Source organism: Pholcus phalangioides, unplaced genomic scaffold (assembly GCF_987345545.1).
Source record: "Pholcus phalangioides strain wild (caught in Gottingen) unplaced genomic scaffold, Ppha-v1.0 ptg000008l_1, whole genome shotgun sequence".
In the NCBI taxonomy this organism is placed as follows: domain Eukaryota; kingdom Metazoa; phylum Arthropoda; class Arachnida; order Araneae; family Pholcidae; genus Pholcus; species Pholcus phalangioides.
Window position 1 is genome coordinate 42196390 of NW_028301601.1, and position 25925 is coordinate 42222314.

At 37.5% G+C, this 25925-nt stretch overlaps 1 protein-coding gene across 1 annotated transcript; it reads left to right on the forward strand.

Moving 5' to 3' along the window:
* On the forward strand, window positions 1-25560 carry ATPsynG (ATP synthase, subunit G). The gene is made up of 3 exons (XM_089234669.1): window positions 1-144; window positions 7085-7245; window positions 25382-25560. Exons 1-3 carry the CDS (start codon window positions 93-95, stop codon window positions 25478-25480), a joined length of 312 nt encoding a protein of 103 aa, XP_089090795.1. The 5' UTR covers window positions 1-92; the 3' UTR covers window positions 25481-25560.
* The last annotated feature ends 365 nt before the right edge of the window (window positions 25561-25925 follow it).

Below are 25925 nucleotides of genomic sequence, written 5' to 3' on the forward strand. Positions count from 1 at the left end.
CGGTTCATGAGCGGATCACCCATCTCTAGCTTTGATCCCTGCCCTTGACTTAGGACTGCTGAATTGTTTTTCACTTGTATCAGTCACTCATCATGGCTAAAGTTCTGTCAGCTTTTGCAACGAAGTTACCGGTCATGATAAAAGGTACTTAAATATATTTTCATTTTTTTCGCCAAGAGTAGTCAAGTGGCCTTTGGGGGCTACTCAACCGTGAATTTAGGTTTGATGGGCCCATCGTACAAGAAACTTTCGATTTCATGAACCTCCAATTTAGGAACACGCTCCTTTACGAATTGGTTCTCTGTCTGGAATCGCATGCCAAAGATGTAATGTTAAAATCTGCTCTATTTTACGAACTTCCTTTCCCTTCCGCTATTATTATGTTTTTTTTCGGTTATTGCAGTTCCCTCCGTGTTCGTTGTACTCAAAAAATAAACTTCAATTCGGATGTTGTGTGTCGTAAGAGAAAATGCAGGAAGAGTTGGAGGAGGTAATTCACCAACCAAATACAATCTTATCGAAAAATGTAACTTTATATTGATTTTCTCTTCTGATTAACGTAAGAAATAATAAAAAAAAAAAAAAAAAAAAATATATATATTTTTTTTTTTATTTTCACTTTTTATTATTATTATTATTAAATACTTTCTCACTGAATTGAATTTTATGAGGTGCAGCTTCAAAGGTGAAAAAAAAAGAAACTGCGGAACAGCTTTTTGGTATAAGAGACAGGTTAGCGATTTTCGGTGCCAAACATGGCTAACGACCCGATCCAAGGCGGTTAGACACTTTACGGGCGCCGAAAAAAAAAATCCCCAGCATGGAAAACTAATAAAAACCCATTCAAATAATGAAGAATATCACAAAGATAACTAAGCTTGGGATTATAAATAAATATGCTCTGGATTATAAATAATTTACAAATAAGCCTACATTCCTCTAAATGGTTTTGAAATCCCATTTGACTTCCCTAACTATTACCAAAGAAGCATTGAAAACTTCAATATTTTTAGCTGCGCATGTCTGCCGGAACATAAATTGTGGCAAATAAAATTTGGAATCTGCTTGCCTATTTTATTCCGGCAGTGTGCTCTTGACGTGTCGCCAAGTGCTCTCTATGGTATTCGTGTGACACCCTGTTTCAGAGTTCTTGAATTCAACACTGGTTGACTGTCAAATGGGTGTATCCTTTTTCATCTAAACGCTTTTATGCCTTCCAGCAATCGGAATGAATCGTTGTTCCCTTTTCTGTCCATATCTCGATAATCAGCTATCAAAAACTATCTCCCTGTCTGTCTCTATCCCACCAAAAACCCACTGACCCTCCACCCTGCGACCGTGATTTTATTTCCTCTTCCAAAATTTAGCCTCATCGACCGCAACGGTCTTACTTACCCCGTCTATTTTCTCAGAATGACGCTCAAAGTGATCAAGAATTATCTCATTGATAAATTGACGCCAGCACCGCTAAGGTGCTGAAGGAAAAAGAATATTCCTGAGCTATCCTGGCAGTGTTTTGACCTTGCAGTATCTCGTAGCAGAGCAGGGAAATCTCAGGAGTATTCAATTTACTTCACCCAAACCTGATCGATTTTTTGGCTATGCACTTACTAGCCATGCAGACCCAGATGAAACCATCAGAAATATTTTTTGGAAATGATGCCCTGATATTTTTGAACGACGCTGTAAACGGAAGGCATGGTCAAAAAAAGAAAGATACAACCTTACCTGATGACAAAATATAGCCTAATTCAAATGCACGGAGCGTGAATGACAGAATGGCAGTTGGAAGTTTCAAAAGACGCGATAGGAACAACGGAAAACAACCTCCAGTGCCATCTGGCTGTATTTTTTTTAGCAGAAAGAATATTCTACAACAATGACAACCCAGCAGAGGCAACAGCACAGTGTGCCGGCGCGGGCGACTTATCGTCAGAAAAAAAATTGCCAAGTTGGCGTGTCCTTTATACCAAAGCTGTTCCAGGCAAAAAAAGCTTTTTCGTTCAAAAAAGTGGGGGGGGGGGCACCGAAAATAGGTCCTGCCCTGATACAGAGATGTCACTGGACTCTATTGAAAAATCTGGGTCCTTTTTGAGTGAAAGTGGGTCCTTCTCAAAAATAATTTATCTTGAAAAAGATTGTCCTGCTCCCCCCCCCCCCCCATAATTCACTGGTATCTCTATGAATTTTCTTGCAGCATGTCCCAGGTCTTTACTTCAGGGTTGAAAGGTTCATTTACTTTCATTGTCTACTAGTAGGAAAAACTTATTTTAATGTATGGAATTCCGCACATGTAATAAATCTAAAACAAATATACAGTTGATCCTGCTTATGTTTCTCCCATTTATAATGGTCTTTTATTGTGACATTTTAGGAAATCCTAAAGAGTTTGATTCTCAGGTCTCGCCCACCTATGGCGATGTTAAGCTTTGTTATTTGCTGATTCAACGCAATACGAAGGCACAACAATAATGAAAAGATCCAGCTATTGCAGACATTCTTGAAATTATCATGCCAAAGATAGAAATTATTTGGAAAACTGCTTCAATTCCTACGGTTTCTCACCAATGGATATGCAAAATTTTCAAAGACTTTTACTGTAAATAGAAGAATCTTCAGAAAAATATGAAAGCAAGGAAAGATTCTCAAACTTTCAAGTTGAACTTGAAATTTTTTCAGTGCGAAGCACGAAAATTGTTCAACATTGCAGCATGCAAATGTGATTTTGAAGGCTGCAAGTGTGACAAGTTGAGAAAGGTCCCAAATTTAGAGCGAGATTTCTTGCAAGATCAAAGAAGTACACGCAAGATGGCCATTGGTCGAGTAGATGTCCTAACAACGAAGAAATTGAAAAACAATGAACAAAGGAAAATAAAATGGTATCCCATTTGAAGTCATCTCAAGAAGAAATGGCGGAAACTAGTTCATCAACCACTGAGAACTTATCTATATCCAACGATTCTGAGGAAAGTGACCTATTTAAACCAAAACACAGTTTACCGTTGAAGTTGCAGAGATGCCACTGGACTCTTAATTTACCTGGGTCCCGGGACCCTGGTTATTTGAAAAATCTGGGTCCTTTTTGAGTGAAAGTGAGTCCCTCTCAAAAATATTTTATCTTGAAAAAGATTATGCCCCCTCCCCCCATAATTCACTGGTATCTCTATGAATTTTCTTCCAGCGTGTCCCAGGTCTGCTTACATTTCTTCGTTGAGACTGAGTGGTGGGTCATGTTCCGGGTAAGAGAAGAAGGTATCTGTGAATCAAGTATAAAATGCATTTCTAAAAACATGTTCTATCAAAAGGTTCATTTACTTTCATTGTCTACTAGTAGGAAAAACTTATTTTAATGTATGGAATTCCGCACATGTAATAAATCTAAAACAAATATACACTTGATCCCGCTTATAATGTTTCTCCCATTCACATTTATAATGGTCTTCCACTTAGTACAACTTATTTTCGTGGTCCTAACAATAAGTATGAAGAATAATCCCTTCTGATTGATTTTACATTTCGTTAAAAAAAATCATATCGCTTTCAATATCTCTGTTCTCTCTCAGACACAGGAACTCAGAATATGGGAGCTATGTCAGATTTGTCTTCGAGAAACTTAACAGTGTGCTTATGTGTGTGTGCCCAGCATTTAGAGTGTTTTGTGTTCAGTAGGTGGTGCCATCAATTTAGCGCCTCAACTAGATAGTTCCTCAAACAGGGCAAGTATACATTTTGGCACACCCATGTAATGTAGAAGAAGCAGTTATAAAGGGTGAATTTGGTGCCCCCTATAGTCCAGAGCCCAGGACACTAGGCCCGCCTGTCCCTCCCCCCTCCCAGTTGCAGTCCTGCATCTATCCTCCAAACTGGTAATGCTTGCATCTGAAGTTTAATGTATGCATATTTGTGTTGTTGGTCTGTGTGATCGCCATGGCATTCACATTTATAATGGTCTTCCACTTAGTACAACTTATTTTCGTGGTCCTAACAATAAGTATGAAGAATAATCCCTTCTGATTGATTTTACATTTCGTTAAAAAAAATCATATCGCTTTCAATATCTCTGTTCTCTCTCAGACACAGGAACTCAGAATATGGGAGCTATGTCAGATTTGTCTTCGAGAAACTTAACAGTGTGCTTATGTGTGTGTGCCCAGCATTTAGAGTGTTTTGTGTTCAGTAGGTGGTGCCATCAATTTAGCGCCTCAACTAGATAGTTCCTCAAACAGGGCAAGTATACATTTTGGCACACCCATGTAATGTAGAAGAAGCAGTTATAAAGGGTGAATTTGGTGCCCCCTATAGTCCAGAGCCCAGGACACTAGGCCCGCCTGTCCCTCCCCCCTCCCAGTTGCAGTCCTGCATCTATCCTCCAAACTGGTAATGCTTGCATCTGAAGTTTAATGTATGCATATTTGTGTTGTTGGTCTGTGTGATCGCCATGGCAACCAGAAGTTTTTTTTCAAAGGAACAGCCAACTCAAAATTTGAAATCTTTAGAAAATCACATTTTCAGCCGATTACCATTGCACAATTGCAAGTTCCAAACACGGATTTTCACCAAAAGCAAAATTTGTTCCTCTCCTTCCCCCTTCCCTATCCGGAGATCAAAAATTAAAAATATTTTTGTAGAGAATTAAAATATTGGAATAAAATAATTTCTTTTATACTATCTGTGAAAAATTAGATTCTTGTGCCCCCCCCCCCCCAAAAGCCAATTCTGTTTACACACCCGTGATTTTAGCGATGAGAAACGGTGACTACCACATAGCAGCTAGGTGACAAAACTGTGGATATTCAAGGTCCAGCTGTTAGATGTGGTTTTTTTTCCATGATATCGGGAAAGTTTTACAGTTTGAACGGCTGTTCCAATCCTTTATGATTTTTTTAAAAAATGTGCATTCGCAATATTGTAGTAACAAGACAAATTTACGTCGAATAGACGCAGCCTTTGAATGCCGGCCGATAGCCGTGAAAGTATCGTAATTTCCAGTATGTAACCATAAGGAGAAAATCCGCAGGGTAATAAAAAATCTGAAATTTGAAACTTCTGTACACTGCCCCTCATTCAGGGAGAATCAACCAGATATCCCTCATCTTATTCTTCAACAACCCACGTGTATATCAATACAGTACAGCAATGGTTCTCAACCGATGCTCTGTGGAGCCCTTGGGGCTCCGTGTGCACTTCCCAGGGGCTCTGCGGCCCTATTCAAGGATAATAAAATAAATCAATAAATTTGATAAACAAACAAAAAAAGAGGCCTAAAAGGGTACCACCATATAAATAATATACTAAAAAAAGCTCAAGTTAAACCGGGCTCCGCCATAGAAATTATACACTGAATAGGGCTCCGTGAGTCAGAAAATGTCGAGAACCGCTGTAGTGCAGTGTACAAAGTAGTAAAACCAGTTTGTCAAGGTCGCACAATCATGATGATGCATGGTAAAAAGAAAAGGGAAAAAAGTTGGGAGATTTTTCTCTTTTTTTTTTCCCTTAGAACTAGGAGAGAACGCATCCCGAAAGACACTTGAATAAAATTTTTATGCGTCCTTTTCCGAAATTCCGGCTATTTGACGCATTAGAGCACATCAATGGCATCTCTGCTGATAGATGTTTTCTTGAGCCATCCCGTTAATGCTTCTTTGCTTTCACCCACGTGCAGATTGTGGGTAGTATGGAACAAACTTTACCTTAGGAAAAATTTGGAAAAAAACCATTTCCACATGTACTGCTTCAAGATCATTGATAAAGCCTGGGATAGGATCACCAAAAGAACCTTCATTTCTGCTTGTAGAGAACTGTGGGCCAATTGTATTGTAGTATTGAACATAATTTTGAGGGGTTAACTTGTAAACGAGAGCTAGCAGTTGTCAAAGAAATTTTGTTCTTGGAGAAGACCGTGTGACTGAAACTGAATAAACAACGTTCAATAACTAGTGAAGGGATATAAACAGAAATTGAACACAGACCAACTGATGGATCTCTAACAGCTCTTGCTGTTGCACGCAATGTTGGCTGAAGAGGCACTATTGTATGTAACTTATACTGAATGAATGAACGCCAGGGTCTCTACCACCGGACTTATCTCGTTGCCGAGATCTCTCCAGCCCAGCTTCGTGGCAGAGTCTGGGACAAAGTGAGTGCACCTAACAGTCTGAGTGTGTAGCTAGTGTTGTGTTTGATATTTCAGTGCTGCATATATACTTCAAATTGTGAGTGAAGTGTAATGATTGAATATTTGTAACGTTGTAGGCCTGTTGCTCTCTTTGGCGAGACTTTTTAACGGGGAGATCGGCTCGCATTTGCGCCTTGAAGTTGGGAACCACAGAAAACCAACTTCAGCCGACCACCACTGTGGGGTTCGAACCCGGATCCTCACATCGCGAGTCCGTCGCTATAACCACTCGACCACCGCAGCGGCTATGTAACTTATACTGTATACTTTATGATGTTATTGTATTATTTACTTTATTGTTATTGAGGGTTTACAGAATTGATTAAATGCCTTGTTTTAGATGGTTTTATGACTAGTAATTTTTTTTAATGTAAATAAATATAGGCCTATGTAGAACAGATTTAAATCAAAATTACACTGTACTATGGCAACATGAAAAACACTTGGATGTAAAATGCTTTAGTATGGATAATCTTGAAAACATAAGATTTGTTTTCAAATCAGTTTCATAGGAACTTTCATGTCTACTGCATTGTTATCTTGCATGCAATCACTAAGGGGTCATTTAATTATCACGTCAGCATTGAGAGGGGGAGGAGTTTCGGATTTGATGACGGGGGGGGGGGGGTTTGAAGGTTGCTTATGTCATCAACCACCCTTTTTGAAGATATGAAATATTCTAAACTGCCGACAAAATTTTGCTCATACGGGGGGGGGGGGGGGGTCAAAAATGGCTAAAAATCTGCTTACGTAATACTTGAATGGTCCCTAAGAGGGTTTATATGGATATTTCATATTTATTCTACCTAAAATGTAAAATTTTAGTAAATGATCTATTTTTTTAAAATTTGACTCGCTAGTTTCAAAAAGTCATGTTAGTGATTAAAAATAAATATTCCCTGTTTTTAGGAACTGGAGAAGCTGCGAAACCAAAACTTGTCACATTTATGAAATATGCTAAGGTAGAGCTAGTACCTCCAAAAGCTTCAGAATTACCAGAAGTGATGGCTGGATTCCGCCACTTAATTAGGTCTGCCAAAAGTGGTAAATGGCGAGAACTTTCTGTTCGAGTGAGCATTTTTTCTTTTCCATTGTGTTTCAATCAATCTTCTCATATTTGCATGGGATTTAATGTTTACTTTTACACTGAAACTCCCCTAGGTGGCCACCCTCTTTCGTGGCCAGTTTTCCTCAGAACAGACAATAGTCTGTGTAGGCATAATACAAAAACGACTCCTATTCCGCTGACATCTCTTATGTAGTCAGCGGCCACTTCCTTGTGGATAAGTGTAAAAAAAACAAGTTTTTGTGCATTTTTTTTTTCTTAGTGCATTCAGAGCTGGTATTTTTTTTTTTTTTTTTGTGTATAATCTTATAATCTTTATACATCAGCATAAATACCTTTTTGGATCAATCAGATTTCCTGTTTATGTATGATACTATCAGGTTGGAAACAGTTGTAAATAGGATGGCAAAGGCTAATGCTATATGGTTGTTACTACTACACCAGACACGCTCTTCGTCCATATTCCTCTGCGGAACTCCTAACAAATTGGTATACATTGGAATGTGTGTGTATGTATAGTGAACCTTCCGTGAAGTTTGTTTCTGTGTAATGCTTGTTATGTGTAGTGTTGCCATCTGCAATGATTTTTTTTAAACTGAGTTTCTCAACTCATAGTGAGTGAAGTGTAATGAATGAATAATTGTACCATTGTAAGCCTGTCATGGCTGCTGCTAGCTGGCGAGACAGTTTAAAAATTTGTTCCCGGGGTGACAGGGTAAACTAGACAAATATAGTCTATTGCCTTTACTGGATAGGTAAAAGATGTGGAAGTTTTGGCTTTGAGGGCAATTTCTTCAGAGATTCAGTAGAATAACAGTGAGGGAATATAAAAGAAATGTGATGAAAGATCATGTATAGTACTTGCTATAAAGAGAACAGATCACATATTGAGGAATTGATCAGGTGATTTGGTATTTCAAGTTCTGCATAGGATACAGGGAGACCTCGATATACATAATGATACTGAACCAAGAAAAATATCTTTGTAGAGGAATTATCTTTAACTCTTTAACGCCCAGATAGAAAACCTGGGAGGGTCGTGAAAATACCAAGTTTTTTGTGTTCGAAGTGGACTCGTCCAAATTTCGGCCACTTTCCCTCTCCCCACCCTTTCTCCATGAGTTTCTATTCATGCCACCCTTTGCATTGACGTTCACCCCTTCATTTCAATGGATTTTTGGGAGATAATTTGTCTATACTGAAAACATTTCTTTCCTCGCAGTATTATTTCTTTGTAAAATGCATTGAGTACCCTTAGTCCATTCTCAAGGAACATTCTAGTACATCAGCTTTTAAAATCCCATTGATAGGGCGTTGCAGTTGTCTTTTCCGTTCCCGTCTCTGACAAGAGCTTTCATCTTCTTCCCCGTTGGTGACAAAAGCCCACCAAAACATACCCATACCCCCTAGCTGGGCCGACTTGAGGCGGTTATGGGCATTAACCTACTCGGCCGACTTCGGGCGATCTGGGCATTATAGAGTTAAATCTGCAGTCAAAATTATTGCGTGTCATCAAATTTATGCCACTGTTGGCAACTTTTCTAAATTGACGTTTTCAGTATCACCAAAAAATGTGTTTTTGACTATTTATTCTCTGCAAAATATTTTAATTGATTAGCTGATAAAAGAAATTCAGCTGGATGTGCATTGTTCCTGTAAAGGGGTGTATCAAAATACACTTTGGTGTATTGCACAAAAAGTAGCAATACCGAATTGTACACTTTCAGTAATTAGGGTGATGCCCAACACGATATTATTAGATGTCCTCTGAAGAACTGAAACATATGACATGAGTTAAAAAATATACTGAAGGCATAGGTTCCAATGCTTCTGATTTTTCAGCCTTATTAAAATCTTCCAGTCAGAAATCTAATTCTTCAGATTTTTCATATGTTCATAGAAAAATCCCTAAAAGTAATCAAATTGAGCTATGTTTAAATGGAAAATCCCTAAAAAAACGACCTATGTGGAAGGTTATTAAAAATGCTTCCAGTCCTTGCAATTTCAGGTTGACCACGTTATCTCAGGAAAAATATGGGGAATCGATTTCAAGTGAGAAAAATCGGTAATTGTCACCAAATAGAATGGTTAAAGTAAGCAAATTTATTGTCTACTAGGTGTCGCCACTAAGCAGTTATATGTACATGTGAAAAATCCCACTTTCCTTTATAATGCCCGTTCCGCGCTTGTCGTTATATAAGGAACTATCGTAAGGAACATGCTCCTTAAGTGGCCCTCTCTCCTTTGCATTGATCATGTGACGGGTTGCAGAGGGAAAAAACAGTCTTTCGGTTCATTCGTTCTTTTCTACTGTTCAGTTCACTATTCAACCAATCAACGTAAAGCAAAAAGTTTACAACTACTACTAAATATTAAAAATCAATATTTCTTCAACATTTGTGGCAACGATTGCTTTATTTACTTTAATTTCACGTAATGTTTTTTTTTTGACAACATAAGTTATCAAATTCAGTGAATTCCACTTGTTTTTCAAGAAACACTCATGAGAAAACTTTGTAAGCAGGAAAATGTTTTGGACAGAAAATTTTGACGAGTAGACCAAAATAAGGCATTATTAATGGGAACGTTATTCGTTTTGTGATTTCAGCTGCATTTAATCAAAACATTAAATTATATAACTCTGGTTCAGATAAATAAAAATCAACACTTCATTCCACTGAGCTATTTAAATGTTCTTGTTTTCTATGCAACTGATTCTAGATTTATTGTAGTATAAAAATGTAACATTCATAAACATTTTTTCTAATTATAATCACAAAGAAAACAAAAACTCATTTACTGCTTACTATCATGGATAAATTTATTAGATAAATGTGTGAACAATATTTCATATATATATATATGATTGGGGCTGTGTATGAATATACATATAGGTGCTGATTAATAGAGTTGTTGCTCAAAAAATGAACAATTTCTGGATTTACACTGGTAGGCCATAACTTGTGTCATTGCATTCAACATTTTTACCTGAAATGAAAAGGGTGAATTGTATGATAGTTTTGAGTATCGAACTTTTGTTCATGTCAAAAAATTCCAAAGATAAAAATGAAAAAGATTCAACTTACCTGCGAAATCTATGGTTTAATCCATAAGTACATTTCATGAGCACCGATTTTTGTCTTCAACAGGCATGTAATGTATTAATTTTGCGACTCTCATTTCAGTAAATGGTCAAGAACCTAATAAGCATTTTGAATAGTAGATAACAAAGTACCAAAATATATAAATAATAGTACCAAACATATTTCAATGTATCAGCAGTGTGATGGAATAAAATAACATGTTAGTTGTCATCTAAGACAATTTGCCAACAAACTGCTAGTACTACTAAACCACATATACAAGTGATAAATATAGGTCCCATAGAGGGGTTAGCGCACCAACCTCTCGATGAGTATAAAAAACAAGCCTGCTGTTTGGAATTGGCAATAAATTGTAGGTCCCGGTCTAATTAGCCCTTGTGTGCAGAAAATGACCGTGGTGCGACAAAAATTATCATGATCAATGATATAGTTCTGAGGAATTTCTAATTGACATGCCTTGGAAAGTGTTATGTGTATACATACGTTTTTGTGACCTTAGCAAATTTATTATACAAATACAAATACAACGCCACAACAGGCAAAATGCCCAACGAGGTGGCTGATAAAAAGATGCCCATAAAAATATGGTTGTCATATGTTTCAAAAATACAGCAACCCAATTAAAAATGCAATTAACACAAATTACAAACAATATATACACATGATAAAATATTATACAATGCCCATAAAGAATACTTATGGTTGTCTTATTCTAAGAATGGATAGCTTCTCGATTTACCCCAACATGTTTATCGTATTTCTTTTTAAACGTGTCATATATAAGGTATGCATGTTTCATGTTTGACTTGCTACCATCTATTTTTGATACTGAAAGTGATAGGTGCTTGAATTTTTGTGCTCCGGGTACTATATTAAGAGTCAATCTGAAATGTATATATATCTGTGAACAGATATATATACATTTCAGCCACCTCGTTAGGCATTTTGTCTGTTGTAGTCTGTTTTATGTATATATATATTTGTTAAACAGGAGAAAAAATACGTGAACTTTCCGGGTGAAAAACAGGGCTCAAGTAGGTTGATGCCTTCCACTGCTAACGACTGCCCTTGCGCTTTGTTGATTGTCATGGCAAAAGCTAAACGAATCGGGAACTGTAATCGCTTGAAAGCGAATGGCATTTCTTCAGTGATAATTGGGATATGTGGAATGAAGACGTCCTCTCCTTTGGCAGAAAAAGAATCGTTGCTTCAATGATGTAATTGTGCAATTTCTTCATGCAAAGTCTGGTGCCCTTGCAGTCTCTGTGTCTCCAAATTTCTTAAAAGCATGATAGGTGCTCTGACTTTGAGGGTCAAGTTGTGTATTTGCACACCTGAAATTCAGAAATTCTGCAGGATTCAGAACTGTCTGCACTGAGTCTGTGGCAGTGTCAACCGATTTGTAAGATGTGGAGTCTCACGGAATAATTTTTAGGATTTTTTCGTCGATCTTGTTCACATTGTCATTTTTCGATGCCAGAATCGCTCTCTCGCAAAGCCACTCATGGTTTCAGTGATATTGTTGAATGTTTGGAAAGACTTTTACTGCAAGTTCTTGAACTGAATTTAACAACTGGCAAAATCCATTTGGGAACGTAATCAGTCCAGTGCTTGGGTCTCATTGCCAAGTTTGATCAACTGACGTGAAAATGATAGCAGTGCTGAGTCATTTTGCAGTTGAACTCGCATGTTAGTGGATAATGATAATTTTTTAACTTAATGCCAGAGTGTTGATAATTTGAGGCAAGCATTGAGTTCATCAGCTGGCGTTGAACATTTTTATTCCCAGTTTTGTCGTCGTAGTTGTTCTCTGTTGTTAGTGACGTCATATGTCCAGCTTGTGCAGCAAATATTATTCAAACGCCTTTTAAGCATTTTTTAAATTGAAACTATACCTCTACGATGGGCGGTTGATGAGATAAAGGTTGCATTAGCACTTGCAGGACACCTTGTATATAGGCTAGCAGAAATACCCGGCGCTCTTCCCGGGTTTCCTTCAATTACTGGGAGGATTGGAAAAGTTACAAACCGTTATAAAAAAATTAACTGTTATAATAACAGAATTAAAGGTGTGACAAACCATTGTAAAGGCATATATACACGTCTATTCATTGTTGGAAACCACAGTAACCAAAGTAAAACATTCCAAAAGTTATTGTTGAATCCTCAAAACCATTGTTGCAGACAGTTTTTTGCCATTTTGGGCATTTGCCCAGCTCTGAAGAAATTTTAAAGTAGCCTACAGTTCAATCCCGGTCCTCTTTGGTATATATGTAAAATCTGGCGACGATCTGCCTAAAACTGTAGATTTGTATAAAGAACACACATACATACTTTCACATTTATATATCTTATTTGGGGGGGGGGGATCATCTGAAGGACCCCAAACTTTAAATCTTTCTCCACCAGTGATTTGAACAAGTTTATAAAACAAAATTGTACAGGCCAATTTTAGATACATTGTTTAATGCAAATGACATATTATATTGTACTCATAGGTGCTGGAACCTTGGGGTTGAGGCCGTTTGAGCCCCCCTTCCCCCAAATAATTTTTGAAAAAACAATGCACTACACCTTCCGTCTCCTGCATACGTGCTCGAGTCACGAATATACGGGACAACCAGCAAGTTTCAGTCCCCTCAATGTTTTCATGTCTGCACCTCTGATTGTACTGTACAGTATATCAAAAGATTTAATACATCTATATACATAAAATTGATTTTCTGTCTGTGTGTGTGTGTTCTCTATACAAATCTACAATTTTAGATCAATCGTCGCCAAATTTTGCATACATACTAGCTACTTTAAAATTTCGTCAGAGCAGGGCAAATGCCCCAAACAGGCAAAAAACTGCTGGGCAACAATGGTTTTTGGGCCTCAACAATCACTTTCCGAACGTTTACTTTAGTTACTGTGGTTCCCTAGCAATGCGTTTCAGACGTGTATATGCCTTTACAACGGTTTGTCACTTCTTTAACGCTGCCAGTATATGTATAATAGTTTATGCCTTTATAATGGTTTGCCACATTTTCAATACTCTCAGTAATGAGGGTTTTTGAATAGATGTCATAATCATCATCAGCATTGCTTTGAGGGTCAGGAAAAGAGTGATCCTCATAGAAATCAGTGTTAAAATTGCCGATTTTACTGTAGAAGTGCTGAAATTTGGTGGGGTTTTCTGTCACATCAATAATTTAAAAAATTGTATTGAATTCTCGATTGTTTGAATATTGAAGTTCATTTAGAGATACGAAGCCTAGAAAATTAAACGTAAAGTAATTATCCGGACCTACTTTTGAGTTGGATATTCATGCAATAACATTGATTTCTACTTTTTATTTATATCTTCTCAAGCGTGAAAATTAATGTCTTCGAATTCTCTTTTAATATTCATCTGCATAAATTCATATAGTTTAGGTGGTTTTAAAATTAATTATGGGCCCATAAAGTACATCAAAGGAATTCCATAGCTTTAAAGCATTTTTGGAAGCTGAAACAGATGGATAACTTTAAGTTCAAAAGGTGGGGGGGGGGGGGGAAATCGAAATACTTAGTGTCCTTAAAAAAGAAAAAAATATATATTCATTTCTCAGGGCTCCCACTCGTCCTACTTTTTGGTAAAATGTCCTTTTTTTTGTCCTACTTTCTCGGTTTTGTCCTACTTTTCTACCAAATCCTATCGACAAAATTTGTGTAATTGATTTCAATTGAGCAGGAAATTATTGATATATTGCCAAATATTAAAAATGTTGGAGAATGCAATTAATGATTCTGCCAAAGCAGAAATTGTATAATTTTTAAGGTGATTTGGAAAGGGGGGGGGGGGTGTGTATGTGGACCATTTGATTGATAAATTTTTCATTTTCTTAGTTTGAGGGTTCAAGTATAGTAGTCATTAAAAACTTTTGTCTGTATGGAAAAATAATTTTGTATTTATTACTTCATGGTCTTGGACAGCAACTTTCATCATTCAAAATTATGGTGCAAATAGGTGAAATAACAGTTTGCATTTGAAAGCAGTTGGATACCTAGGCCTATTCTAGGTTTGGTGATTCTGATGTTACCCAATAGCATTCAGTTGTCTTCTGTATTTTTAAAGGCATGAAGAGGCATAAACGATATTTGCAATGTGCTCAGCAAAGAGTTAGAAATAGAATTGCTTCATTTGTCAAAAATGATTACACTGGCATTGAACAGTAAAATGTGAACAAAACAGAAAAATTAAAAAAATGATGAGCAACGCAGTAAAACTATCTGGTTCACCTTGCCTTATTTACGTCGGATCTTGTAATTTACACATTTTGCATTGTGCTTTTGAAAGTGGTCTCAAAGGTGCGTCATTCTTAAAAACCTTACGTCTCGAAATTTGCTGTGCCTTGTCGAAGAAAGTTCACAAGCTCTTCACTTTATAAGACTCCAAAAAAGAATGTAATATATATGAGGAGAGACAGCAAAGAATTATCTGTGGTTGCTAAAGTGTTCGTTATGTGTGAAAATGTGTGTTTAATGTTCGTTTTTTTTTTATATCGCTCCACGATTCTCAAAAGTGTAATTTTTTTTTATTGTTATTGAAACATTGGTTTAAACACTGGTGTAAGAAATTAAGAGAATTTGCAGACTTGGTCGATTATCTCTAGAACTACTGTACTGATTTTAATGAAATTTGATATGTACGTACATTGATACAATACAAAACAAATAACTATTCAATAATTGTAGTACACTCGCATGATCATGCGTAACACTCGTTGGAGTCTGAAGGTATGAAACAGCGGTTGCAGAATAAACAAAAAAATGGGTTAATAGGGGGTATGGTCCCCTCTTACAGATATGCAGGTCTCGCAGCGTGATTTCATACTTGAAATAAAGGCCCGTTTACACGAGGCAAGTGCTTTAGTTGGTAACTTAATTTTTAGTTGCCAAGTACGATACAATGTATGCAGACGATAAGGGCCGTTTACACGGCTTTAGTTGGCAAGTGCAGAAGTGATTTAGTTGGTAAGTCAGATAAGAACGGTTCTATTTTTTCCGGTTAAGTAGACCTATGCGCATGCGCCAGTAGGCGTGACCTGCCGCGCTGGAGGGGTCTTTTGGCTCTCTCACGGAGGGGTTTATTTTGATCTCAAGCGTGAATCTGTTCATACTCCGTCGTCTCCTGAAGTTTCGCTAGAATTCCGCGGAAATATTGGATGGTGAGGTGGCCAGAGGACACAACCTTCAAGTTTGTTGAAAAATATCTTCGCCATGAATGTTTGTTGAGCTATAGAAATGAAAATTACCTTAACAAACAAGCTAAAAATTATTCGATGTTGGAAAAAGCTATGGAATATTCTGTCGACATGATGTCAGGAGTGGAAAAAAATTGAAGATTCAAAAATATATATCGGGTGGGGAGGATTTATATATTAAAAACTGGAGGGGGGTTTCGAATATTTCTCTCGTCCAGAACTAATTTGCTGCCATCTGTTGTAAAAATACATGATCAAATATTTAACATAAAGATGTCATCTCTATAGATTAAATTAAAAAATAATAATGAATTCGAAAATTTGGAAATAATTTTTGTTTAATGAATTTTTATTATTTAATTTTTAACCCTTAGAATTTCCTACGAATGCCAAGAATCTTCTCCCGTATTTTCGGCTTCCATAATTCATAATTTATCTCCTCTTTAACTTCGATTAAAATATCATATAATCGATATTTAGAACTTGGAGGAGAAATAGAGAAATCTTATATTTCTTCTCGATGACTTACATAAGTTTATAATATGTTGTGTATTCTTTTTACGCCTGTGGCGTCATCTCTCGCCCCCCTTACGTGGGTGGCAGAGGCGAAAAAAGGGGACAAGCGAATTGTTTCCCTTGCGTGACCTACTTCTTGCTCAGTGTGTTGCTCTCGCGCAAGTGAGAAAAAAGTTTCCCCTTTTTTATTGAATAAATTTATTTAAGTGAATAAATTTATATTCTTTAAAAAAAATATCATATAATGTGGCTCTGATCACAGTATTCTTAAGTTCTACCTGATCATATTCATCCATCGTTACGAAAGCTATGAGCTTTAAAAAAAGCACCTCTCTGAATGCCAGATAAATAAAAAATTATTACTATTATACTCCCGCGCGTTGTGCGTCTGTCTCTCTCCGTGGATTTGAGTAGACTGAAGCGCGCATGCGCTAACTGCGCTCACCTCCGTAAAAATTATCCAATGAGCGCCTACTTGCCATTCATCGTGTGGACACTTTCAAGAAGAATCGGTAAGTTAAAATTAAGTTGCCCACTAAAGCGCTTGCCTTGTGTAAACGGGCCTTAAGGCAGTTTATCACTTCCTGTGGCAATTGGTCCCACTCGTTCAGCAACGCTGTTTTCATTCCCTGGATGGTTCCCGGAGGGGGGTTGCGAGTTGCAATTGCCCTCCCCAGAGCGTCCCAGATATCCTCTTTAGGGTTAAGGTCTGGAGATCTGGCTGGCCAATCCATCCGGCGAATATCCTCACTCTCTAGAAAATCGTCGAGCGCTTATAAAGCCTGTTTTTCTACTGGCTCCGCCTACACACACGTGTACGCTTGCGTATTTGACGTGCAAGATTTGCATTTTTGTCTAGAAGCAGTGGTTTTACATTCAGTTCTTTTCATGAAATTCGATAAAATATGAAAATTCTCTTAATTTATTTCACCAGTGTATATAGTGTGATATGGCGTATTTAGCAAAAAGAAAGAAGCAATCGTTCTAGGTCAAGCATTGGGAGTAGCAGTGTCAACCGACATGACAGGCGTTCAGATAAAATCTGCAATAGTCAACCACGACGATTATGATGAGGACTTTATGAAAGAATTCCTGCTAACTGTCATCGATGAGAGAATTTCGGACGCTAAGATCAAAGGGAACAAGCACGCTTCAAGCGGAAAAGAAAATCGAAATCCGAAAGTTGGAAATGCAATTCGAACTTGAAAAACTCAAACTTCAAACGGAAGTCGCTTATAACAGTACCAGCTCTGTGTCATTGTCACCAGAACTTAGATTTGTTTTCGACGTTCAAAAGGATGACATATCCCATAGCTGCCAAGTCTCCCGAATTTTAGCTTCATCGCTCGATCTCCCGAAAAGTTCTTAAATCTCCCGAATTTTTACGAAAATCACAAAAATCCCTAATTGTCCCTGAAAATTCCCTACTTCATTAAAAAAAACCCCGCTTATGAAAACAATCCCTAAGGAATTTCTTGTGGTGCATGAAGCCTCTTTGTTTTCCCTTTCGAAATAACGTCACGCGTCGTAAATGGGGAAATTCCCTTTTTAAGGAAGTTTTACAAACCCTCTGATGGTAACAAGAAAGTTGTTTGTCTTATCGTGCAGGGAAATGGCTTAGCAGCCAATAGTCCTGGGGGGTCTATTACGCTCATGTCGTTATGCCCGCGTTTCAAACGTGTTTGCGGTGCATTGTGGGATAGATTTACGTCACCATCGCTAAAGGTTGATTTTTCTCACATCGTTACTAGCGATTTTCGTTATCATCATCGCTACGTGAAACGTTAACTAACGAGAACCGGAGACCACTCCTTATGTTCGCGTTACGGAAATAAATATGGCCGCTCGCGCGTACATTTTTCCATGGTGAGAGCAACGGAGACAAATTAGTTAAAACTAGAAATTCTTCATTCATTATTAATTTATCAAGTCGTTCATTATAATGAATAATAATTCTATGAATTACGTTCCTTAATTTAGTAACATGATTTAGAGACAGCATTATCGTTTAAAATGTTATCTGTACACATACTGATTGGAAAAAATTATTCATAGTGGTAAATCGTTATAAATTATTATACTCGGTACAAACATAAATCACTCTACAAAACGGTTTTTTTTTTAATCTTGCATTTAAATGCCTTTATTCTAATCTTAAACTCATCTCAATATAAGAATATTATTTAACTGGCAAATCTCTCTATCGCGATGTTTTCAAGACATTTTGAAATTCGCTCAATATTTTTTTTACACCTCGTTCAAAATCGACGTCAATATATATTTAAACGTCTCCAGATTTTCCCCTTCTTAATTCGTTTAATAACATTCATATTTTGTGATATCAATTAAGTATTGCTACTTTCTGTGCAGTACACAGAAGCGTAATGCAGTAAACACTATTACACACACTATACTCTGCGCACACTCTAAGTACACTATAAAAAATCAAAGTAAATTTTATTAATCAACAAATAAATTTTTTCTAATCCTTGAGTGCATTTTCTGATCGGAGTATAAAAAAGATGTCAACAACAGTGTAAATTTAGTGGCACTTCATTCTCATGTGTGACACAAGGAAACCAATTGTCTAATTGATGATGTAAATAAAAGGTTACTTGTTCTTGATTTCGACTTAATATCAAAGATATCGGTAGATAAATGTGTTAAAAACATGGTAATATATGATGATGATATTTTTGATAGTCGTTTTGCAAATTCATATCATTGAACTTCAATAGAAAATCATTTTTTAAACGTAATAATTTAGAAAATTTCCCCGCGCCAATATCGTGCGTGTATAACCTACCTTTTTCTCAAATATTTGATGAAAGTAAAAAGAATCCGGATGAATTAAAAAAAAATGTAGCTTAGAAAATTAGGGACAACCAACGCACACGAGTAAATAAAATAATAATAACGCACGTGCTGCAGCACTCGTTGATAGTGATGATGATTATCAGCAGCGGAGAAAATTATCCGATTGGTCCATCTCTTTCGGAGCTAACGCAACTCTCGGACCAGGGAGTTTTTCGTAAAATAGATAACGACATACCGCGGGTTGCTGAGAAAAAATCAAGTTTTTGACGATGGTCGCTGAGATTTGCGTTATGAGGCTCGCTGAGATTTGCGTTATGAGGCTCGCTGAGATTTGCGTTATGAGGCTCGCTGAGATTTGCGTTATGAGGCTCGCTGAGAATTTGCGTTAAGGGCGTGACGTCACTAACGACCTCGTTGTATAACGACGTGAGCGTAATAGACCCCCTGGATAATAATTGAAGATTATAGTGACGCGCATATGGTCAAAATTTCTTTTGTTGAAGTTACGTACGTGCGATATAACAGCATGAATAATAGTTGACGACAACATATTTACGACAACCACAGTGTACAGTTCAGCAAAACACAGGTAATAGCTAATGTTGACCACTTCTTCCCACGAATCTACAGAGAGGCTATTGAAATATACAAGCACAAAAACAGCTATAATAGAAGAGAAGAAACTTTGAAATTGAGCAGATCCTGGACACCAGCTCTCAGAAGAACAAGAACCTTCCCCTTCAAGATCCAGCAACAGAATGACGACAACAGCCAATCAGATAACTCCACATCTCTCGGCCAATCAGGTTCTACCAGCATAACAACTGTTTACAATAGAAGAGTTGATCCACTTTGCCCAAGAATATTTAGAAGACACCAACGAATAAGGCAAATACACAAAAAATAATGAAAGTCCTAATGCATTTCAACACCAATGGGTGCCGTCTTCAGAGGAAAAATTTAACCACTAGTTTCGCTGACCGAGTTTCCCATTTGGGTTCAATACCAAATCTTCACGCTCGGTTGCTCAGCGGAAGAAGTACGTCTGTTCACTTCAAACGTCGTGGTCAGAATGACTCATTCTGCGAAACTAGTGGTTAAATTTTTCCTCTGAAGACGGCACCCATTGGTGTTGAAATGCATTAGGACTTTCATTATTTTTTGTGTATTTGCCTTATTCGTTGGTGTCTTCTAAATAAAAATGTTTACAATACGCTGCCAGCCATAGAATCAACTGACCAATCGCAAAACAATAGTGTAGTTCAAGCCACTTATGTGCATAAATACAACCTGAGACTCCGGAAAACTTGACTTTAATCCAGTTTATCAATTCTCCTGATGATGCCAACCACTAATGTTGGGGAAACGTTGAGAACTAACTCAAACGGACGACGGTCTTCGAACCCGAAAAAACAGTTTTTATCAGCATGAATAATGATAAGCAAAAACATATTTAATCAATTTTAAAGATACTTATTCCGATGAATTTCCTTTCATCAAACGTTCCAGAAGAGGGCCGACTTTTCCTTTTTGTACAAGTTGTGTTACGGACATAAACATCGATCATGGAAAGACTGCCATCATCAGTCGTGGAGTGAAAAAAAAACCATCAAGCAAGTGTCACAAAAAGTCAGTGTTCTTCAAAAATTGACGGTGTTTTCCTTCTTTTTCCGATGATTTTGGGGTCATTCGCGCAGAATGTTTGTTCACAGCGTTTCTGATTGAACACAATATTTATTTTTACATCATTGAAGTTTTGGCATCCGATTTCACTTGTTTTTTGCGTAGGAATTTTATTCCCAAGGGTTCAACTTCCATGTGTGTAAAATCCCAATATAATTTGACTTCAGTTTTTGAGTAGGGATTTTATTCCCTAAGCTTTATCTTTTATGTTTGGAAAATCCCTATTTTATTTGGAAAAATCCCTATTGTATTTATTAGGGAGTGGTTTTAGCATAAAATACGGGTTTGCGCGAAAATCTCCCGAATTTTCATTTTCAAAAGTTGGCAGCTATGCATATCCTTGTTTCTATCTCTCGCTGAACGGCAACTCAATTTGACGGAGGTCCCTGAAGAATTTTGGGTATCCCACCTCATCACAGTCCTGCCGAGTAGTGTTAACATCGCACACGAACCTGAAGATAAAGCATCTGATTATCAACAGGGGTCCTCCTGAAACGTTTCCAATTATCTGCTGAAAAATTCCGTCAACTGTTTGCTACTCACAAGAAATCGAAAGACAGTAGTTGGCGTGATTACTATTTCGAGCTCGGGTTATTCTTCGAGAACTGGTTAACTGAATCGAACATCACGACGTTCCGTGGGTTAAAGGACTTGATCATCACCGACCAGATGAAAAAGAAAGTCCCTCCTGAATGCAAAGAGCATCTAATGAATGAGTGGACAGAAGTAATCTCACCCACTGTTCTTGCCGATAAACTGGGGCTGTACTATCTCTTCATGCTTATCGGGAATCCGATCCGTATCTCCGCCGATTATGACAATATAAGCATGAAAGGGAAATTTCCGTACTAGCGGCATTCTCCCTTCGGAAACAAGCATCGTATTTCTCCGAATATTCGGATGACGATAAGGATAGGGGAGACCCACTTCTTAAGCATCGGATGATCGTATTTTCCACTCGCCATCGCGAGTGGAAAATACGAAAAATGAAAAATTTATTTCTTGGACTTGGAAATTTATTACGATGACTTAAGTGGTGTTTTTTCTTGAAAGAAAACTGCAATTTCGTCGGCTTTTTACAATTGATTGGACGGATTCAATTAGAAATCCAAGTGTAGTATACAGTGAAACCTCGCTACAACGATACTCGATATAACGATAATTCCCTCTGCAACTATATTTTTTCGAGATTTTTTTTTCACGGTATATTTCTCGATGATATAATTATATTATCCTAAAATTATATGCATATATATATAAAATAAATGAAGCAAAGTAATAATCACCCACGTCCATCAAAATAGGCAATGGAGGGCAATACATTATTATCCCAATGTGATTTTGGTAGTTCCTTATGAAGTACGGCTTAAAAAGAACTTCAATAAATTAATTAGAATGCTGAAATATCTTTCTGAATAATGTTTACACGCTGAAAAATATATTTTAATTATAGAAATAACTGTTCATATACTCTTATTTTCCATCCTCCCCATTAAAACAGAAAAAAAAATATCTAGCCGATAGCCCGCTAAAACCTTCCATTTTTGACGTTAAAGAATGTGGAAAGAAAACAACACAAATGTTCTGCACGTGTATTAAAAAGGAATTGCGTTGCCACCGTCGCTGAACAAAAAATTCAGTAAATGTATAGTAGTAGTTGTATACCCCAAGCTTAATTTTGATTGGTCAGTGGTCGATCGGCCAAAGGGAAAAATCGCTTTTCCCTGTGTAGGAAGCGATTTCTTCGATTTTCCCTCTTTCACGTCACGTGACGTTAAGGAGTGAGCCTACGAATAATTCCTTGGTATCGTTTTTCGGATTATTCTTAACGTCATGCTTATGAACCGATGCTTATAATTCGGATCGGATGAGAATAAGCATGAGCAGGTAGTACAGCCCCTGGATGCCTATAACAATATCAGAAGTGTTTTCAACCGAAACAATTTTTCGAATAAACCGGAACAAGTTCGTCAAACTGTGCAACCTTAAAAATCCATACCTTTTCATGACGGATCGTCTATCGTTTGCTATGGATGTCGTATGCCAGGGTTCATCAAAGCAAAATGTCCAAATTGCTCTCCATCGACTGCGACAGCTGCGAAATCTCCAAACAACGCTATTTTGTACAGTTGTCGATCCACAGAGGTTCGGGTATCGCTGCCACTGATGAAAATTGAAGTATGTGAAGGTCGAGGACTGATATGCCACAGGTGCTACGCGATCGATTGCGGAAGAACTATTATACAAGCTTTTCCTGAGAAAAAACATTCCTATGAACCACCACTATTATTTCTCTGGCTGATGGTACTCAGTCTATGAAATGGAAATATCTGTACGCGTTAGAAATCGATCTGTCAATACTACCTTTTTGGTGTTACCAGAAGCAAAGGGTAACCGATCATTGCTGGGATTGGACTTCTTGACGGTAGCAGGCATCGCTGTGGATGTGAAGAGGAAATGTTGGTTTTTCAGTGACACTCCCCATCATCAATTTTCATTCCCACAGGTTCCAGCGGCTGAATGTGCAGTATCAGAATCACTGGACCTCATGCATCCATACCGATTGCGTGCTGATGAGGGACGAGATTTGACTCCTGAACAAAAGCGTGAACTTAACGCCCTGCTAAGCGAACGTCAGGATGTCTTCAAACCAGGGGGAGAGCCTACTCCATTCGTTCAACATCATATCAACACTGGAAATAGTCCGCCAACAGCTGTCCCTCCTTACCGAATGTCCCCAGGAAGTCTGGATATCATCAGGTTGGTGTGTTCCCACCGGATCGAGATAAAACAGCATTCGTGTGCCCGTTTGGGACGTACCGTTTTTACGCATGCCTTTTGGATTTCGAAACGCCCCGGCGACATTCCAACGACTCATTGATAATTTTCGTCGAGGGCTGCAGGGTGTTGACATCCTCGCGTATTTGGACGATATCATTGTTTTATCATCAACATTCGATAATCATCTCAGTGATTTGAAATCTGTGTTTGAGCGGTCTTTGAGCGGCTTAAATCCTTTAAGCTCGCGGCTAATCGAGCCAAATGCAATTTTGTGTGTTCTAGAATAAAGTATTTGGGTCACTGGATAACTTCAAAAGGAATCGAGATTGATCACGACAAAATATCAGCTGTTCTTGCCAGCTCCAAAGAATGTTAAACAAGTACAGTCGTTTCTACAGTCTTGCTCTTGGTATCGTCGTTTTATTCCAAATTTTGCGGACATGTCAAGACCTTTGAGTAACCTCACAAAGAAGAAAGCTACTTGGAAATCGACAACTGAAGAACAATCCTTCGAGACCCTCAAAAACTGACTTTTCCAGCACTGAAACAAGCTGATGAAACTAAGCCGTTCGTTATCCGCGCAGATGCCAGCTCCTATGCACTAGGTGCTGTCTTACTGCAAGGAGAAGCCCAGGAAGAACATCCTATCAAATACGCAAGTAGATTGTTGAATGCTGCAAAAAAGAACTACTCTACTACTGAGAGGGAAGCATTGGCAGTTGTGTGGGCATTGGATAAGTTCAGAGGATACGTAGAAGGCGCTGAGATCCATATTGCTTCGGATCACCAGCCCCTAAAGTGGCTAATGAGCCTGAAGTCGCCATCTGGTAGACTTGCTAGGTGGGCTTTGCTCATACAGGCTCATAATCTGAAAATAGATTACATTCCACGTAGGGTAAATGTACTTGCTGACATGTTGCCCCGGTTACCAAATGCACCTGAAGACCCTTGTGAGATCCATACAATTACAGTGGATTTTCCTGCTTTTTGATTGTTTATATGCACCGTATTGTTTACGTTTGCAGACTCTTCCTGGTTTCATACCGAGACGGTTTCATGAAACCAGAGGGGGAGTCTGTGACGGTCAAGGCCGACCGTATTCGTGAATATAGGTTGCGCGCCCGAGATTCGCTCTCGTGGCAGTCGTGTACGAGGGTAGTCGAACGAGGAAGTTGTTGTGATGTCGTCCACGCGGTGTATGTTTTGTTGTAAGCCGGATTTTCCCCCCACGATGTAAATTTATAGTGCCTTCTTGAAAATGAATATAGTAGTTTCAACCCTATATACGAGGCTACAAAATTAAAAATCCTTCCAGAAATTCACCTTTTGTGGAAGTGTCACATTTAAAATATGGATTTCAGATAGGATTTTTAATTTTCTATTATAGTAAGCTTTAATGGAATACATTATTTGGTAGTGTTCGTAAATTTTGTGTAGCTGATATTTTTTTTTCATGTTTTTCTAGTAATTTTAATTTTTTTGCATTTCTCAGTTATGGCTTTTTCTTATATTTTAGACTCCCATAGCTTGTTTTGCAAAAAATGTCTCGGGAACGGATGGTAAAATAATGCCTATCTTTGATTTACCATCATCAAAAATATTTTTTCTTTTAGGACAATGTGGGGTGTTCTCCCTTGAGAAAGACCTCATCGTTTTATTTATTCTTTGTTTGCTCTTTTTTGTTTGTCTGTGTTCTAATTTTTTACTGTGTGTGTGTGTGTGTGTGTGTGTGTGTTTTTTTTTTTTTTTTTTTTTTTTTTTTTTTTTTTTTTTTTTTTTTTTTTGGTGAATCCATTTTCTGAGGTACTTTGTAAAATGTTTTCATTCTGAAGCATTGTTCTGTCTGAAATCTTAAGAGCATGAATATCCCAGTCAGTCTTAGGATTGAGCAAATTTTCTGAAATGTATTTTGAAACTTATTATTATATATATTTTTTTATGGTATTATATTCAGTGATTAAATTTTTATCGCATTTTATTTCTTGCGAAATCATATTTTGTATATTTTTAGGAAGCGTGGTTGAATACACTTGTGACAGCCGAAATTATGTTTTGGTTTTTCGCTGGTGAATGCATTGGGAAAGGAAGCTTACTAGGCTATCAAGTATAATGAATTGATGATGATATTATATTTAGCGATTCTACACTATTTAGAGTTTCAAATAGTATTAATAAAATTTGAAGGTTTTCTTTGGTCTGTGTTTTGTTTCTCATGTGCAATTTGTTTTTGACTTTCAAAGTTCAATTTCAGATCATAATTCATATGATACTGCTACTTTGTCAAAGTTATAGTATAAAGTTTCTCAAATAGCTGACTTGGAAAGCTAGAAATATATTACTCAAAACTTCTTTTTATAATTGTAGAACATTAGCGTACGCAAAGAGGGGGTTCTAACCGCCCCTCAAGCCGAGATTATGGTGTTATTTTGCAGGAAAAAACGTAAACCCCTCCTTGAGAAAATTCTGTGTATGCCTATGTTGTAGAATGACATGAATTTTGACTCTGGGAATTTTTCGTTTTATTCACTTCTGCACTTGAATGTTTGTCAAACTAA

Bases quoted from the DNA above. Each gene is read 5' to 3' on its own strand.
- ATPsynG (XM_089234669.1), top strand. From the start codon at position 93: ATGGCTAAAGTTCTGTCAGCTTTTGCAACGAAGTTACCGGTCATGATA. The intron at 145-7,084 runs GTACTTAAATAT...CCCTGTTTTTAG, and splicing joins GTTACCGGTCATGATAAAAG to GAACTGGAGAAGCTGCGAAA. The intron at 7,246-25,381 runs GTGAGCATTTTT...GTATATTTTTAG, and splicing joins GGCGAGAACTTTCTGTTCGA to GAAGCGTGGTTGAATACACT.